This window comes from Oreochromis niloticus, linkage group LG16, assembly GCF_001858045.2.
Source record: "Oreochromis niloticus isolate F11D_XX linkage group LG16, O_niloticus_UMD_NMBU, whole genome shotgun sequence".
NCBI classification, from domain to species: Eukaryota; Metazoa; Chordata; class Actinopteri; order Cichliformes; family Cichlidae; genus Oreochromis; species Oreochromis niloticus.
In genome coordinates, this window is record NC_031987.2 from 537817 (window position 1) to 556464 (window position 18648).

General features: G+C 44.0%; 1 protein-coding gene across 1 annotated transcript in view; it reads left to right on the forward strand.

The window, feature by feature from the left end:
- Positions 1 to 18648, forward strand: part of ttn.1 (titin, tandem duplicate 1) — a 169836-nt gene that overhangs the window by 125074 nt on the left and 26114 nt on the right. The window contains exons 196-198 of the mRNA XM_025903492.1: positions 110 to 17395; positions 17485 to 17781; positions 18022 to 18609. Coding sequence (XP_025759277.1) covers positions 110 to 17395; positions 17485 to 17781; positions 18022 to 18609 — 18171 coding nt within the window. The remainder of the gene's footprint in view (positions 1 to 109; positions 17396 to 17484; positions 17782 to 18021; positions 18610 to 18648) is intronic.

The window sequence follows — 18648 nt, forward strand, 5'->3', positions numbered from 1 at the left end:
TGACATAATATTTCAACAATATAACAACAGTTTTTGGGGTTTTTGTGTAAAATTCTAGATTTATTTTATTAATTATAATAATAATAATTTCTTCTTTTATATCTTATAGATCCACCTGGACCTCCAGTCAATCCAAGAGTTACAGACACAACCAAAACCACTGCCACTCTGAACTGGGGAAAACCTCTTCATAACGGTGGACTGGAAGTTACTGGATATGTCATTGAGCACAAAAAAGAAGGAACAGAAGAATGGGTTAAGGATACCCCATCGTCTCTACTTAGGATCACAGAATTTGTTGTTCCTGAACTAGACACTGGTGCAAAATACTGCTTCAGAATTAGTGCTGTGAATGCTAAAGGAGTGGGAGAACCTGCCGAAACTAAGGAATTCACTGAGATTGTGGAGCATGCAGCTGAACCTGCAATGGAGCTTGATGTTGAGCTCAGAAGAACTCTTGTTGTTAGAGCTGGCTGCTCCATTCGCCTTTTTGTGCCAATCAAGGGACGTCCTACACCTACTGTCACCTGGACCAAGGAAGGCGGACCTGTTCCACGTGCAGTCATTGACAGCACTGAATCATTTACGATGCTGATCATTCCCGAGAGTTCAAGAATTGATGCAGGCAAATATGAGCTTACCCTCGAAAACTCAGCTGGAAAGAAGAGTGCTGACATACACGTGAGAGTTCTGGATTCACCTGGGCCTCCGCTTAACCTAAAACCAATCAAGATTGACAAAGAAAGCATTACGCTTCAGTGGGAAATGCCTCTCATTGATGGTGGTGCAAAGATCACAAACTATATCATTGAGAAAAGAGAATCAACACGCAAGGCTTTTGCTACTGTTGTTACAAAGTGCCCAACTACTTCAGTCAGAATTTGTGACCTGGGTGAAGGTTGTGAGTACTATTTCAGAGTGTCTGCTGAGAATGAGTATGGTATCGGTGAGGCGGTTGAAACTTCTGATCCAATTCGTGCATCCCAGACACCAAGCTCTCCAGAGAGCATTATTCCTACTGATATCACCAAGAACTCTATCAGCCTGGCTTGGACCAAACCTAAACATGACGGTGGAAGCAGAATTACAGGATATGTCCTGGAAGCCCAGAAGAAGGGAACTGATCAGTGGGCTCATATTACAACGGTCAAGAACATGGATTTCACTGTGAAGAATCTCAATGAGAATGAGGAGTACATTTTCCGTGTAATGGCTGTCAATCACTCAGGTAGAAGTATTCCAAAGGAGAGCAAACCCATTGTTGTCAAGGATTCTACTTCTTTGCCTGAGTTTGACCTACGTGGAGTTTGTCACAAGACTGTTATTGCCAAGGCAGGAGATGATATCAAGGTTGAAATTCCAGTTATGGGACGTCCTAGACCAACTGTCTCTTGGCAGAAGGATGGCGCAGCCCTGAAACTCACACAGAGGACCAATGTAGAAACTACTGCTGCTACGGTCATTATCAGCATCAGTGAGTGCACCAGAGCTGACAGTGGTGTATACACCATGACAGGAAAGAACATTGTTGGATCTGTGACAGACAGTATCACTCTGAAAGTTCATGATGTACCTGGTCCACCCAAAGGACCCGTTAAGATTGTGGAAATATCTCGTACTTATTGCATCTTTTCATGGGAAGCTCCTGAGAATGATGGAGGGGTTCCCATCAACAACTATGTCATTGAAATACGAGACACCACTTCTCAAACATGGACTGAGTTGTCGTCTACTGTCATCCGCACAATGTTTAAAGCCATCCGGTTAAATACTGGATCAGAGTATCAGTTCAGAATAAAGGCTAAGAACAGATATGGTGTTGGACCTCCTATTACTTCAGAGACAGTGGTGGCTGCCTATCCATTCAAAGTCCCTGGTCCTCCAGGTACTCCTAACGTTGTTGCATTTACCAAAAACTCAATAACAGTTGGCTGGAATGAGCCTGTGTCTGATGGTGGAAATGAAGTCATTGGCTACCATGTTGAGAGGAAAGAAAGAACTGGCATAATGTGGTATAGGATTAGCAAGGGTCTTGTGAAAGGAAATATCTTTAAATCCTCTGGACTTGAAGATGGAGTTGCTTATGAGTTTCGCGTCATGGCTGAAAACATGGCTGGAATTGGTAAACCCAGCAAGGCCTCAGAACCAATATTGGCCTTGGACCCTGTTGACCCACCAGGTCAGCCTGTGCCAATATCTGTCAACAAGAATGCCATTACTATTCAGTGGACAAAGCCTGAGTATGATGGTGGGTTCAAAATCACCGGCTACATTGTGGAGAAGAGAGAACTGCCTGCTGGTCGCTGGATGAGAGCCAACTTTACCAACATAATTGAAACAACGTTCACTGTTAGTGGACTGACTCAAGATGCCTCATATGAGTTCCGTATCATAGCCAGAAACTCAGCAGGTGCAGTGAGCATACCTTCTGAGCCTTCAGATCCTATTATCTGCAAAGATGACATTATTGAACCACGCATTATGGTAGATGCCATCTTTAGGGATGTTGTTCTACTAAAGGCAGGAGAGTCATTCAAGCTTGAAGCTGATATTGCTGGTCAACCAACACCATCTATGGTTTGGACCAAGAATGGAAAGGAGGTTGAGAATACAATGAAACTGGAAGTTAGGTTCACTGAACTGACAACTACTCTAACCAACAAGGACTCTATAAGGCCAGATGGAGGTGAATTCATTTTGACTGCCACTAATGTTGGTGGATTTGCAAAGCACATTTTTAATGTTAAAGTGCTTGACAGACCAGGACCACCAGTTGGACCTCTTAAGGTGACTGATGTCACAGCTGAGAACTGTGCACTCTCCTGGGCTCCACCTGCAGATGATGGTGGTTCCAAGATTGAAGGATATGTGATTGAGAAGCGTGAATCAAGCAGACTGGTTTGGACCAGTGTTGTTTCAGACCTCCAAGATACGCAATACAAGGTTACTAAGCTGCTCAAAGGAAACGAATACATTTTCAGAGTAATGGCAGTGAACAAATATGGAATTGGTGAGTCGCTTGAATCACAACCCACTATTGCAGACAACCCATATGTGATTCCAGATCCTCCTGAGAATGCTGAGGTGACAGCTATCACTAAAGATTCAATGGTTGTCATGTGGCAAGCACCTAAGAGTGATGGTGGAACTCCCATCACCACCTACCATATTGAAAGAAAAGATAGAATGGGCCTCCGTTGGGTCAAATGTAACAAGAGGAAAGTCAAAGATCTGCAGTTCAAGGCAACAGGTCTTGTTGTTGGACATGAATATGAATTCAGAATTATTGCTGAGAATGCTGCTGGATTGAGTATACCAAGTGTGTCTAGTCCATTCTACAAGGCCACTGATGGACTATACAAGCCTGGAGCTCCATGCAACCCCAGAATCTTGGATACAACCAAGTCTTCAATTACTGTTGCTTGGAACAAACCTGCATTTGATGGTGGCTGTGAAATTATGGGCTACATTGTAGAGACATGCATCCCATCTGAAAAGAAGGAAGAAGAGGAATGGACCATTGTGACACCCAAGGAAGGTCTTCTTGCTACCTCATTCACCATTGTTAACCTGAAGGAGAATCAAGAGTACAAGATTCACATCTCTGCTGTCAATAGTGAAGGAATTGGAGAGGCAGCATCTGTACCTGGTAATCCAAAGGCAGAGGACAGGCTTCTCCCTCCTGAGATTGATTTGGATGCCGAACTTCGGTCAGTTGTCAGGCTTAGAGCTTGCTGTTCACTTAGACTGTTTGTGCCTATCAGAGGCAGACCACCCCCTCAGGTAAAATGGACCAAAGGAGACGGGGAGCCAGTTGAGAGGGCAATCATTGACAGCACAACATCATACACATCACTGATAATTGAAAATGTCAACCGATTTGACAGTGGAAAGTATAATCTTACTGTTGAGAACAGCTCTGGCTCCAAGACAGTTACAGTACAAGTCAGAGTGCTTGATACACCAAGTGCCCCACAGAATCTGAAGATTACTGCTGTGACAAAGGATGCTGTGACTCTGACTTGGGATCCACCAGTGAATGATGGTGGAGTTAAGATTAAGAATTATGTTGTTGAAAAACGCGAGTCTACAAGAAAAGCATATGCCACAGTCAATGCTCTCTGCTATCAAACCACCTTCACTGTTTACCAGCTCCTGGAAGGATGCAACTATTACTTTAGAGTTTTAGCGGAGAATGAGTATGGCATCGGCTTGCCCATTGAGACTGGTGAATCAGTTAAGGTGTCAGAGAAACCACAGCCTCCTGGCAAAATCACTCTTAAGGATGTTACCAAAAACAGTGTCACTCTCTCCTGGGAGAAGCCAGAGCATGATGGTGGCAGTAGAGTGGGCTGTTATGTTGTTGAGATCCTGCCTAAGGGTGCTGACAAGTGGACCCAAGCACTGATTGCAAAAGAAACAGAAGCTACTATTAGTGGACTAAATGCAGGTGAAGAATATATGTTCCGTGTTGCTGCAAGAAATGAAAAAGGAACAAGTGATCCACGTCAGATTGGAGTTCCTGTGATTGTAAAAGACCTTGTTATTGCACCTGCTGTCAAAATGTTGTTCAACACATTTACTGTGTTGGCAGGAGAAGACTTGACAGTGGAGGTTCCTTATATTGCACGCCCCAAAGCAACAGTTTCATGGGTAAAGGATGGTCTCCCTCTTAAGAGAACTAGCAGAGTAAACTTTGGTGCAACAGACACAATGCTGAATCTCACTATAAAAGAAGCTACTAAAGATGATGTTGGACACTACATTATTACTCTTACCAACACAGCAGGAGAGACAAAAGCAGATATTGGCATTGTTGTTCTTGACAAACCTGGCCAACCAGGTGGTCCAGTTAAGGTAGAGGAGGTCACTTCTGACAGTGTAACCATTTCCTGGAATCCACCAGAGTATGATGGTGGTTGCACCATCAAAAACTATATTGTGGAAAAGAGAGACACATCTACGACTACCTGGATGGTTGTATCTTCCAACCTAGCAAGGACCAAAATTAAGGCAGGCAGGCTGAAAACAGGTTCTGAGTATCAGTTTAGAATTACTCCAGAAAACAGATATGGAAAAGGCCCAGCTCTTCTATCAGCATGCATTTTGGCTCAATATCCATATAAACTCCCAGGCCCTCCAGGTACACCATCCATTGCAGTCTGCACCAAAGATAGCATGGTGGTCACCTGGAATGAACCTGTCATCGATGGTGGAAGTTCTATCTTGGGCTACCACCTTGAACGTAAAGAGAGGAACAGCATCCTTTGGGTCAAACTAAACAAATCTCTTATTACAGACCAAACCTTTAAGACCACTGGCCTAGAACCAGGAATGGAGTATGAATACAGAGTGTATGCTGAAAACATAGTTGGAATAGGCAAAGCAAGTAAAGTGTCGGAGGGCTATATTGCTAGAGATCCTTGTGATCCACCTGGCACCCCAGAGGCAATAAAGATTACTAAGGACTCAGTGACTATTGTTTGGACTAAACCTGAGTATGATGGTGGTGCAAAGGTTACAGGCTACATTGTGGAAAAGAAGGAGCTTCCAGAGGGTCGTTGGTTGAAGGCTAATTTTACTAATGTAATTGAGACAGAATATTTAGCAAGTGGACTTGTGGAGGGCAATCAATATGAGTTCCGTGTTGTTGCCAGAAATGCTGCTGGTGTTTTCAGTATTCCTTCTTACAGCACTGGTCCAATTACTGCCAGAGATGAGATTGAGCCACCGCGCATAAGCATTGACCCAGAGTATACACAGAATATTGTGGTCACTGCTGGCGACAACTTCAAAATTGATGCAGATGTTCACGGAAAACCACTGCCCTCTATCCACTGGATGAAGGGAGAGCAGGAACTAGGCAACACAATTCACAGGGAAATCAAGAACACACCCACCAAAGCTTTTATATCTGTCAAAGAAGCTAAACTGTCTGATGGAGGGCAATACCTTTTGCTGCTGAAAAATCCTGGAGGAGAAAAGACTGTACAGGTCAATGTTGTTGTTCTAGATAAACCTGGAGAACCACAAGGGCCTCTTGTTGTCACAGGAATAACCAAAGACAGATGCTGCCTTGCATGGAAACCACCATTGCAGGATGGTGGCAGCAAGATCTGTCACTATATTGTGGAGAGAAGAGAGACAAGCAGACTAATCTGGACTGTAGTTGAACAAAAAGTGGAGAACATTTGTCTAAAAGTTACTAAGCTCCTGGAGGGAAATGAGTACATCTTCAGAGTCCGTGCTGTCAACCAATATGGAGTAGGCGCACCACTTGAATCTCCTCCTGTCATAATCAAGGATCCATACATGCTACCTGGATCACCCAAGAACTTAGAAGTTTCAAATATTAAAAAGGACTCAATGGTGCTTACCTGGGAGGCTCCTTCTGAAGATGGTGGAAGTCCTGTAACTGGATACATAATTGAGAAGCATGACAAAGAAGGCGTAAGATGGACTAGGTGCAATAGACAAACAGTCACTGATTTGAGTTTTAAGGTCAAAGGACTTTTGGAAAGCCACAATTATGAATTCAGAGTTGCAGCTGAGAATTCTGTTGGTGTTGGTGAGCCAAGCTCCCCAACTGTTTTCTACAAAGCTCTTGATCCTATCTTTAGGCCTGGCCCACCACATAACCCAAGAGTTACAGACACTACAAGAACATCAGTATTCCTGTCATGGGGAAAACCCATTTCTGATGGAGGTTGTGAGATTCAGGGATACATTGTTGAGTGCTGCTCTACTACTGCTGAAGCACCTGCTGCTGAAGGAGCTGCCACAGACACAGTTGTTGAAGAATGGATAATGTGCACACCAGCTACAGGTGTTAAGAAGACTAAGTTTGAAGTTGTAAATCTGAAAGAAAACCAGGCATACAAGTTTAGAGTATGTGCAATCAACAAAGTAGGAGTTGGTGAGCATGCTGATGTCGCTGGAATTGTTGTTGCTAAGGACAGAGCAGATGAGCCAGACCTTGACATTGACCCAGAACTAAGAAAAATTGTTACCATTAAAGCTGGTGCATCCCTAAGACTCTTCATTCCTATCAAAGGCAGGCCCACACCTACTATAAAGTGGGACAAAGATGAAGCTTCCCTTAAAGAGACTGCTCAGGTTGAGATAACCAGCAGTTATACATTGCTTGTGATTGATAAAATGAGCAGAAATGACAGTGGAAAATACACAGTCTCTGCAGAGAATTCCAGTGGAACCAAATCTGCATTTGTTGTTGTCCGTGTCCTTGACACACCTAGTGCTCCTGTTAATCTTAAAGTGAAAGAAATTACAAACCAGTCAGTAACATTGGAATGGGAACCACCTCTGTTGGATGGCGGATCCAAGATCAAAAACTACATTGTTGAAAAAAGAGAAAGCACACGCAAAACATTTGCAGCTGTTGTCACAAATTGTCATGCTCTTTCATGGCAGATCGAACCACTCCAGGAGGGCTGCAGTTACTACTTCCGTGTACTTGCAGAGAATGCTTATGGTGTTGGTCTGCCTGCAGCAACTGTTGATCCTCTTAAGGTCTCAGAAGTGCCCCAGGCTCCAAAGAGTTTAATTGTTACAGATCAGACAAAAACAAGCATCTCTGTGGCCTGGGAGAGGCCAGAGTATGATGGTGGTAGCAGGGTCATGCAGTACTTGCTTGAGGTGCAGCTGAAGGGTCAAGAGAAATGGTCTGCTGTAAACACTTTTAAGACAATGGAAGCAACAGTCCCCAATTTGAACCCAGGAGAGGAGTATCTTTTCAGAGTTACAGCTGTCAACGATAAAGGGAAGAGTGACCCCAAAGTCCTTTCCGGGCCAGTGATGACCAAAAACTTGGTCTTTGAGCCAGATGTCCGTCCAGAATTCAGCAGCTACAGTGTTCATGTGGGCAAAGACATTAACATTGACATTCCTATCTTTGGACGTCCTAAACCTACCATCACATGGACTAAAGATGGCGCCCCCTTGAAGTTTACTACAAGAGTCCATATTGTCAATACACCAACACATACAACACTAAGCATAAAAGAGGCAGCAGGCGATGATGGTGGTATGTACAGCATAAATGTTGCCAACTCAGCTGGAAAGAAGGACACAACAATTGAAGTCATTGTACTTGACAAACCTGGCCCTCCATGTGGCCCTGTGAGATTCGATGAAATCACAACACAGAGTGTCACTATATCATGGGACCCACCAAAACACAATGGTGGATGCCAAATTTCAAACTACGTTGTACAGAAAAGAGATACGACTACTACAACATGGGAGAATGTTAGTATCAACTGGGCCAGAACCACCATAAAAGTATCTAGACTAAAGACTGGAGCTGAGTACCAGTTCAGGATCATTGCCCAGAACCGTTATGGTAAAAGCCATGGTCTGGATTCATCTGCTGTAGTTGCTCAGTACCCATACAGAGAGCCAGGCCCTCCAGGCACTCCTTTCATCTCTTCTCTCTCTAGGGATCACCAAATTGTTGAGTGGCATGAACCTGTCACAGATGGAGGCAGTCCTGTTCTTGGCTACCATCTTGAAAGGAAAGAGAGGAATAGTATTCTCTGGGTCAAGATCAACAAGACTCTCATCCACGAGACAAGTTTCAAGAGTTACCCCTTGGAGGAGGGTGTTGAATATGAATACAGGGTTTATGCTGAAAATATTGTTGGAATTGGAAGGAGCAGCAAAGTCTCAGAGGGATGTGTTGCCCGTGATCCATGTGATCCTCCTGGAATACCAGAGGCCATCCATGTGACCAAAGACACCATTGTCATTCAGTGGACTAAACCAGAATATGATGGTGGAAGCAATATCACTGGCTATATTGTGGAAAAGCGTGATCTGCCCGAGGGCAGGTGGGTAAAGGCAAATTTTACGAATGTGATTGAGACCCAGTTTACAGTGACTGGTCTGACTGAAAATGCACAGTATGACTTTAGAGTCATTGCTAAAAATGCTGTTGGCACTGTCAGCAAACCATCATATAACAGTGGACCTATAACTGCAAGTGATGCTGTGGAGGCACCCAAATTCTCCATTGATCCTACATTCACTAAGACCATTATTGTCAATGCTGGAGAGACATTCAAGCTAGATGCTGATGTACGTGGCAAGCCGCTGCCAACAATCCAGTGGTTCAAAGATGACAAACCAGTTGAAAACACACTTCGACTAGAGATCAGAAACACAGAAAACCATGCAATGATTGTCATTAAAGACTCCATTAGAGTTGATGGTGGAACTTATACACTCCAGCTGACAAATGAAGCCGGCAGTGAGACTGTTCCATTTAAGGTTTTGGTACTGGATAAACCTAGCCCGTGTGAAGGACCACTCCACGTCACTGGAGTCGCTGAAGATAGATGCACACTGGTATGGCACCCCCCTCTACATGATGGAGGTAGTCCCATTACACATTACATCATTGAAAGAAGGGAGACAAGTCGTCTAGCTTGGACTGTTGTTTCTAGCAACTGTGGCACCACATGCTACAAAGTTACCAAATTATTGGAAGGTGATGAGTATATGTTCCGTGTAATGGCAGTTAATAGTCATGGTGTAAGTGAGCCACTGGAGTCTGGTGCAGTAATAATGAAAACTCCATTTGTTCTTCCTGGTCCACCTCACATTGAGGATGTATCTAACATTGCCCATGATGGTATGACCATCTCTTGGTCTGCCCCTGAGACTGATGGTGGCAGTGAAATTACAAATTACATAATTGAGAAAAAGGATAGAACCGGTATCAAATGGACCAGATGCAACAGACAGAAGGTCACTGATCTGTCATTTAGAGTTACAGGCCTGACCACAGGCCATGAGTATGAATTCAGAGTGGCTGCTGAGAACATAGTTGGAGTGGGAGAGCCAAGCCTTGCAAGTTCATACTACAAGGCCTGTGATCCCAAGTACAAACCTGGAGCCCCAGGATATGTGCATGTGATTGACTCAACAAAGACTTCTATTACTGTGTCATGGGGTAAGCCTCTGTCTGATGGTGGCAGTGTCATTCAAGGATATATTGTTGAAGTCTGCAAGGCTGAAGAGGAAGAATGGATCATGGTCACTCCTCCAACTGGCCTGCGTGTCAACAAATATGAAATTACAAAGCTTACTGAGGGTCAGGAGTATAAGATCCAAGTGTGTGCTCTGAACAAATTGGGAGTTGGTGAGCCGGCAGTTCTCTCTGGAACAGCTAAGCCTGAAGAAAGGGTCGAACCACCTGAGATCCACCTTGACTCTGAGCTGAGGAAGGGCATTGTACTGAAAGCAGGCGGCTCTGTTAGAATCAATATTCCATTTAAGGGCAGACCAACACCTGAGATAAAGTGGACTAAGGATGACGGGAACCTGACTGAAAAACCAGTGGTCGAGAAAGCTCATAATTTCACACAGTTGTCTATTGACTCATGTGACAGAAGTGACTCAGGAAAATACACCCTCACACTGACTAACAGCAGTGGCACCGTGTCTGAGTTTGTTTCAGTTAAAATTCTGGATGCCCCTGGGGCCCCACAGAACCTTGTTGTTAAAGAAATCAGAAAGGACTCTATCACTCTTGCTTGGGATGCTCCATTGATTGATGGAGGTGCCAAAATCAAGAACTATGTCATTGACAAACGTGAATCAACAAGAAAGGCATATGCAAATGTGTCCACAAAATGCACCAAAACAACATTCAAAGTTGAGAACTTGATTGAAGGTGCTATGTACTACTTTAGAGTCATGGCTGAGAATGAATATGGAATTGGGCCGGCTGTGGAAACAAAGACTGCCTCCAAGGCCTCTGAAGTACCACTGCCTGTTGGAAAGGTCTTCCTCACTGATGTCACTAAGTCCAGTGTCTCACTGGCCTGGGAGAAACCTGAGCAGGATGGAGGGAGCAGAATTGCTGGCTATCTAATTGAGATGCAACCTAAGGGTACAGATAAGTGGGGAGTTGCAACAAATACAAAAACATGTGAAGGTACTGTCACAGGCCTTACAGCTGGAACAGAATACCTATTCCGCATCATTGCTTACAATGAAAAGGGAAAGAGTGAGCCAAAAGCACTTGCTGCACCTGTGATTGCCACTGACATGACCATGGAGCCCAGCATCAAAATTCCATTCAACACTTACAGTGTATTAGCTGGAAAGGATCTAAAGTTAGAGTTTCCTGTTCTTGGCAAGCCAAAACCTAAAATCACCTGGGCCAAGGATGGTCAGCCTTTGAAGGTGACATCAAGAATGAATATAATATCCACTTCAGCAACAACAGGAATAGAAATTACTGAGGCATCCAAGGAGGACTTTGGCAAATACACAATTACAGCAGCCAACACAACTGGAACAATTGCAGAGGATGTATCTGTCATTATCCTCGACAAGCCTGGTCCACCAAAAGGGCCAGTCAAGATTGTTGAAGTGAGCAACACCTTTGTCCATCTCTCCTGGGACCCCCCAGAGTACACTGGTGGATGCCAAGTAAAGAATTACATAGTGGAAAAGAGAGACACAACCAGTACAACATGGCAAACAGTCACCACTCAGCTAGCTAGAACAGCTTTTAAGGTCAGCAAGCTGAAGACAGGTTCAGAATATCAGTTCAGAATCATAGCTGAAAATAGATATGGAAAGGGTGTGCCTCTGGATTCCAAGGCCATTGTGGTGCAATATCCATTCAAACCACCGGGTCCTCCAGGAACACCACATGTGAAATCTGCAACTAAAGAAATGATGATCATTGAATGGAATGAGCCAGTCAATGATGGTGGAAGTGCAGTTATTGGCTACCATTTGGAAAGCAAGGAAAGAAGCAGCATTCTATGGAACAAACTGAACAAGACTCTCATCACGGACACCCAATTCAAGATCATTAACCTCGAGGAGGGTATTGGATATGAATTTAGAGTTTATGCTGAAAATATTGTTGGCATTGGCCGATGCAGTAAAGTATCCGAGTCCTTTGTTGCTCGTGACCCATGTGATCCTCCTGGTACCCCAGAAGCTGTATCTATTTCTAAGAACCAGATCAGGATTCAGTGGACTAAGCCTCAGTATGATGGTGGTAGCAAAGTGAATGGATATATTGTGGAAAGGAAAGACCTCGCCTCTCCTGATGGACGCTGGGTAAGAGCTAACTTTACCAATATAGTTGAGACTGAATACACTGTCACTGGTCTGACAGAAAATGAGCAATATGAATTTAGAGTTATTGCAAGAAATGCAGCTGGCATCTTTAGCGAGCCATCTGACAGCTCTGGACCTATTACTGCTACTGATGAAATTGAACCACCAAGGGCCTCAATGGATCCTAAATACAAAGATGTTATTGTTGTAAATGCTGGAGAAAATCTGCTTCTGGATGCAGACATCTATGGAAAACCAATTCCTGAGGTGCTCTGGCTAAAAGAGGGCAAGGAAATGGACAAAGCCTTGCGCACTGAAGTGAAAACTACACAGAAACGTGCAGCAATGACGATTAAGGATGTAACCAAGCTTGATAGTGGCCACTATGACCTCATCCTCAAAAATCTGGGTGGTACAAAAGTGTTCCCTATCACAGTTAAAGTCCTTGATAAACCAGGTCCACCCACTGGACCCATGAAGGTTACTGGAGTCATGGCCGACAGGTGCATTCTTGCCTGGTCTGAGCCAGCTCTAGATGGCGGAGCCAGTATCACCCACTATGTGCTGGAGAAGAGAGAGACTAGCAGGTTGTCCTGGACAGTGGCTGCATCAGGCATCAAGGGACTGTACCATAAAGTAACAAATTTGCTTCCTGGAGATGAATACATTTTCAGAGTCAGAGCAGTGAACAAATATGGCATTGGTGACTATCTGGAAAGTGAACCAATCATTGCACGCAATCCTTACAAGCCTCCTAGTGCTCCTGGATCTCCAGAAGCCAGTCTGATCACAAAGGACTCTATAGTTTTGTCATGGACAGCTCCTGAACAGACTGGTGGAGCTGAAATTGAAGGCTACCATCTTGAAAAACGTGACAAAGACAGTGTACGGTGGACAAAATGCAACAGACAAAAGCTTACAGACACTCACTTTAAAGTCACAGGTCTGATCACAGATCACTTCTATGAGTTCCGTGTTGCTGCTGAGAATGAGGTTGGAATGGGAGATTTCAGTGAGCTGTCCCTGTTCTACAGGGCATGTGATGCCATAACACCACCTGGGCCTCCGCACCACCCTAAAGTAACAGACTACACAAAGTCCTCTGTCTCTCTGTCTTGGGGCAAACCTGACTTTGATGGCGGTGCTTATATCAAGGGATACATTGTTGAAATGAGGGAGTATACGCCGGTACCTGAGTCAACAGAGGAGGCAGAGATAGCACCAGCAGTGGAAGCACCAGTTGAAAAAGAATGGACAATGTTCACTCCACCCAGTGGCATTCAAGCCACCAAATTAACTATAACAGACTTGAAGGAGGGTGGAGAGTACCAGTTCCGTGTCTATGCAATAAATTCAGAAGGAGTGGGGGAGGCTGCTAATGTCCATGGCACAGTGGTTACTTCTGACAGGGCAGAAGCACCAGAGATAGAACTTGATGCTGAACTCAGAAAGGTTCTATCTGTCCGTGCTGGTGGAACTCTACGCCTCTTTGTCACCATCAGAGGAAGACCTGAGCCTGCTGTAAAATGGGAGAAAGTTGATGGTACCCTTACAGAGCGTGCTGTAATTGATACTACTAGCTCATACACCATGCTTGTCATTGACAATGTTAATCGCTTTGACAGTGGCAAATACTCACTAACACTAGAAAACAGTAGTGGCAAAAAATCTGCAATTGTTGCAGTGAGAATTTTGGATACACCGAGTGCACCACAAAACTTTACCGTGAAGGAGCTAAAGAAGGATTCAGTGACTCTTGCCTGGGATACTCCACTTACTGATGGTGGCTCTAAAATCACAAACTACATCATAGAGAAGAGAGAGTCTGTTAGGAAGGCCTATACTGCTGTCACCAGCAACTGCACAGCAAACTCATTTAAGGTAGAAGACCTGCCAGAAGGTGGAATTTTCTACTTTAGAATCTGTGCTGTTAATGAATATGGCCAAGGCCAGATGGTTGAAACCAAAGAAGTAAAGGTAGCTGAGGTACCTTTGCCACCAAGCAAGGTTACCCTTGTAGATTTGACCAAGACCAGTGTGTCACTGGCTTGGGAGAAACCTGCTCATGATGGTGGATGCAAAGTAATGTGCTACAATGTAGAATTTAAGCCTAAGAGTGGGGATAAATGGGGCACAGCATGTACAGTTAAGGTACTGGAAGCAACTATTCCTAATTTAACTCCAAATGAAGCTTATTTATTCAGAGTTGTTGCAATCAATGAGAAGGGGAAGAGTGAGCCAAAGGATCTTGGCTTACCTGTGGTTGCAAAGGATGTTGCTATTGAACCATCTATCAACTTGCTGTTTACCACATACACTGTGAAGGCTGGAGATGACCTCACTTTTGAGGTTCCAATAAGAGGCAGACCAAAGCCCGCTGTGTCCTGGAAGAAGGATGGCCTCCCTTTGAAGCAAACCACATCAGTTTCTATCTTAAACACTGCAGCCTCATCCAAAATCATTATCAAAGAGGCTAAGAAGGAACATGTTGGGAAGTATGAAATTACTTTGGCAAACACAGCAGGAACTGTTACAGCAGATATTGGAGTCATTGTCCTTGATAAGCCAGGTCCACCTAAAGGAATTAAGGTGGATGCAGTGACTTCAGACAGCATCTCCCTTTCCTGGTCCCCACCAGAATATGATGGTGGCTGCTCCATCAGCAACTACATTGTGGAGAAGAGAGACACAAACACACAGGAATGGCAGATGATAGCAAGTAATGTTGCTAGAACAGCTTTCAAAGCTGGCCGCCTTACACATGGAGCAGAGTATCAGTTTCGTATTTATGCAGTTAACCGCTATGGAAAGAGTAGCTATCTGGATTCACCTGGAATCACTGCTCAGTACAATTTTAAACAGCCCGGACCTCCTTCTACACCCATAGTGAAACTGGCCACCAAGTCTTATATGTTGGTGACTTGGAATGAGCCAGTTAGTGATGGTGGTAGTCCTGTTCTGGGCTACCACTTGGAGAGGAAGGAGCGTTCTAGCATTCTTTGGACAAAGATGAACAGAGGAATGATCAAAGATACAGAGTACAAAGTCACTGGAATTGAAGAGGGCATGATGTATGAATACCGTGTATATGCTGAAAATATTGCTGGTATTGGTAAATGTAGCAAGGCTTGTGAAGCTGTAGCAGCAAGAGATCCATGTGACCCTCCAGGTACACCCATTATCATTGCAATCACCAGAACATCAGTCTCCTTATCTTGGGAAAAACCAGAATATGATGGTGGAGCAAAGGTTTCTGGTTACACAATTGAACGCAGAGACCTTCCAGAAGGACGATGGACAAGGTGCAACTTCACTAATGTACCTGAGACCCATTATGATGTGACAGGCCTTACAGAGAACAGCCAGTATGATTTCCGTGTCATTGCAAAGAATGCAGCTGGACTGTTTAGTATACCATCAGACAATACTGGCCCCATCACTATTAGAGATGATGTGGAGCCACCACGCATCATGATTGATGTGAAGTTCAGAGAGACAGTGTTTGTGAAAGCCGGAGAAACTCTAAAGATTAATGCGGATCTTGCGGGACGTCCTGCTCCTGTCATTTCATGGACCAAGGATGGCAAAGAAATCGAGCTAAGAGCTAGAATTCAAATTGTTTCAACAGACACCAGCACATGTCTCACTGTGAAGGATTGTATCAGAAGGGATTCTGGACAGTATGCCCTGACTTTACAAAATATTGGTGGAACAGTTACCATGCCAATAAACTGTGTGATTCTAGATAGGCCAGGACCCTCAGCAGGACCACTTCAGATCACAGGTGTCACAGCAGCAGAGTGCACTCTGTCTTGGGGTCCACCTCAGGAATCTGGTGGTGCAGACATCACTCATTATGTTGTTGAAAAACGTGAGACCAGTCGGCTGTCATGGACACTGGTGAAGGCAGATGTCACAAAAACATTCTTTAAAGTCACAGGCCTGCTCAAGGACAATGACTATATCTTTAGGGTTCTTGCTGTTAACAGGCATGGTGTTGGTGAAGCTCTGGAGAGTGATGTTATAAAGGTTACAGATCCATACACCTTTGCCACTGCTCCAGCTAGTGTTGATGTCACTACTATAACTGGAGACTCAATGACCCTCACCTGGTGCAAGCCAGCCAATGATGGAGGCAGTCCCATTACTGGATATGTGATTGAGCGGCGTGAGAAAACAAGCATGCGTTGGGTCCGTGTGAACAGAGATCCAGTTCCTGAATTTACCACAGTAGTAACCAAACTCCGCAAGGGTTGTGAATATGACTTCCGAGTTTATGCTGAAAATGCAGCTGGTTTGAGTCCACCGAGTGAACCATCTGCAACATTCAGAGCAGTAGATCCTGTGGTTGTTCCTTCTCGACCAACCAAGCCAAAGATTGAGAATTCAACCAAAGACAGCGTGTCTATTGTCTGGAAACCACCAACAGATGATGGTGGTGCTCATATCCTTGGATACAGTGTAGAATACAGAGACTACATCCAGAAACCAGAGGTAGAAGAAGAAGAAGAATATGAGGAGGAAGAGGAGGTACTTGAGTCACCTGAAGAACTAGCAAGATGGGTTGAGGCCATCCCTCTTACAAAGAGCTTAGAATTCACCATCACTGGATTGAAGACAGATGCAGAATATGAATTCTGTGTTAAAGCAATCAATAAAGTTGGCAGCAGTATGCGTAGTCCATATTCAAATCCATCTGCCGCAAAGGACAGAACTGCAGAACCATCATTTGATGTTGACATTGAGATGCGTAAAGTGCTCTCTGTTAAGCATGGTACAGCATTTACTCTTAATGTGCCATTCAAGGGAAACCCTTTGCCATCAGTGACATGGGCTAAGGAGGGTGTTGATCTGAAAGTCAGAGGAACCATTGAATCAACAGAATCCAGCACTTCATTGACTATTGAGAATTCAACTAGAAATGACTCTGGAGAATACACTGTCACAATTGAATCACCACTAGGAAAAGCAACATTGCCTGTGGTTGTCAAAGTACTTGACTCTCCAGGACCCCCAGTGAATGTTAAAGTATCTTCAGTGACCAGGGATTCTGCAACCCTCACTTGGGATCCTCCAGAGAATGATGGTGGTGATGCAGTAAAGGCCTACCATGTTGAAAAACGTGAGGCCAGTAAGAAAGCCTGGGTGTCTGTGACTAGCAACTGCCACGCTCTGACTTACAAGGTGGAAGACCTACAGGAGGGAGCTATCTATTATTTTAGAGTTATTGGAGAAAATGAGTATGGAGTGGGTGTCCCTCAGGATGCTAAGGCTGGGACAAAGATCACAGGTAACATATGCACTGTAAAGGTTTTTTCTTTAAAAACATCATAAGTCAATATTATGGACTTAATAAAATTGTCCTGCTGTCTGTTATAGAGGTACCAAGTCCACCTATGAAACTTGGAGTTGCAAATGTTACCAAGGACAGTGTTACTATTGCCTGGACCAGACCAGAATATGATGGCGGAAGCAGAGTCACTGGTTACCTTATAGATGCTGTGGAGAAAGGACAGACCAAATGGGTGAAATGTGCCACTGTGAGGACCATGACTCACACAATCAAGAGCCTTAGGGAAGGTGCTGAGTACTTTTTCAGAGTCCGTGCTGAGAACCATGCTGGACTTAGTGAACCCAAGGAGATGATCGTTCCGGTTATTGTCAAGGAAATACACGGTATTGTTGTTGTCATTACTTTAAACTTTTTAGATTAGACATATTACATAATGTACATTTCTGACATGCTATGTCTATGTATAATTAATCCTAATTATAATAATAATTATAATAATCCTAATTTATATAAATGGGCAAGTTTTTAAAAGCTATGGTATTTCCGAAATGATAAACATTAATGTTCTACTAAGCTGCCATGACTTACCACAGTCCTGTGTTATTATTTTTCTTTTCCAACAGAGGCTCCAGAGTTTGACCTAAAGAACTACCCCAAGAATACAGTTTATGTAAGAGCAGGATCCAATCTGACCTTTGAGATTCCATTAACTGGCAGGCCCATGCCAAAGGTCACTGTTTCCAAGAACAATGTTGTCATTAAGGGATCCAAGAGGCTGCTGACAGAAGTAACTCCAGATAGTTTAATCATCACCCTAAACGAAAGTGTTTCAGTGGATGCTGGCAAATATGAAATCACAGCCTCAAATGCAGGAGGTACTACCAAGATTTTCATTATCTTCGTTGTGCTGGACAGACCTGGACCTCCTGTTGGTCCAGTTCAGATTGGAGAAGTTGGAGAGACCACAGTGTGTCTGAAATGGACTCCTCCAGAATACGATGGTGGCAGTCCTGTTACAAATTATGTTGTTCTTAAACGTGAAACCAGCACTCCTGCCTGGGTAGAGGTGTCGACTACCATTGCCAGAAGTGAGATCAAGGTGACTAAGCTGACTAAAGGAGAGGAGTACCAGTTCAGAATTAAGGCTGAGAATCGTTATGGTATCAGTGATCATATTGACAGCAAGCCGGTCATGATAAAGCTTCCATACAGTAAGCCACTTTATCCTGTATCTTCAATTCCAATTCTTC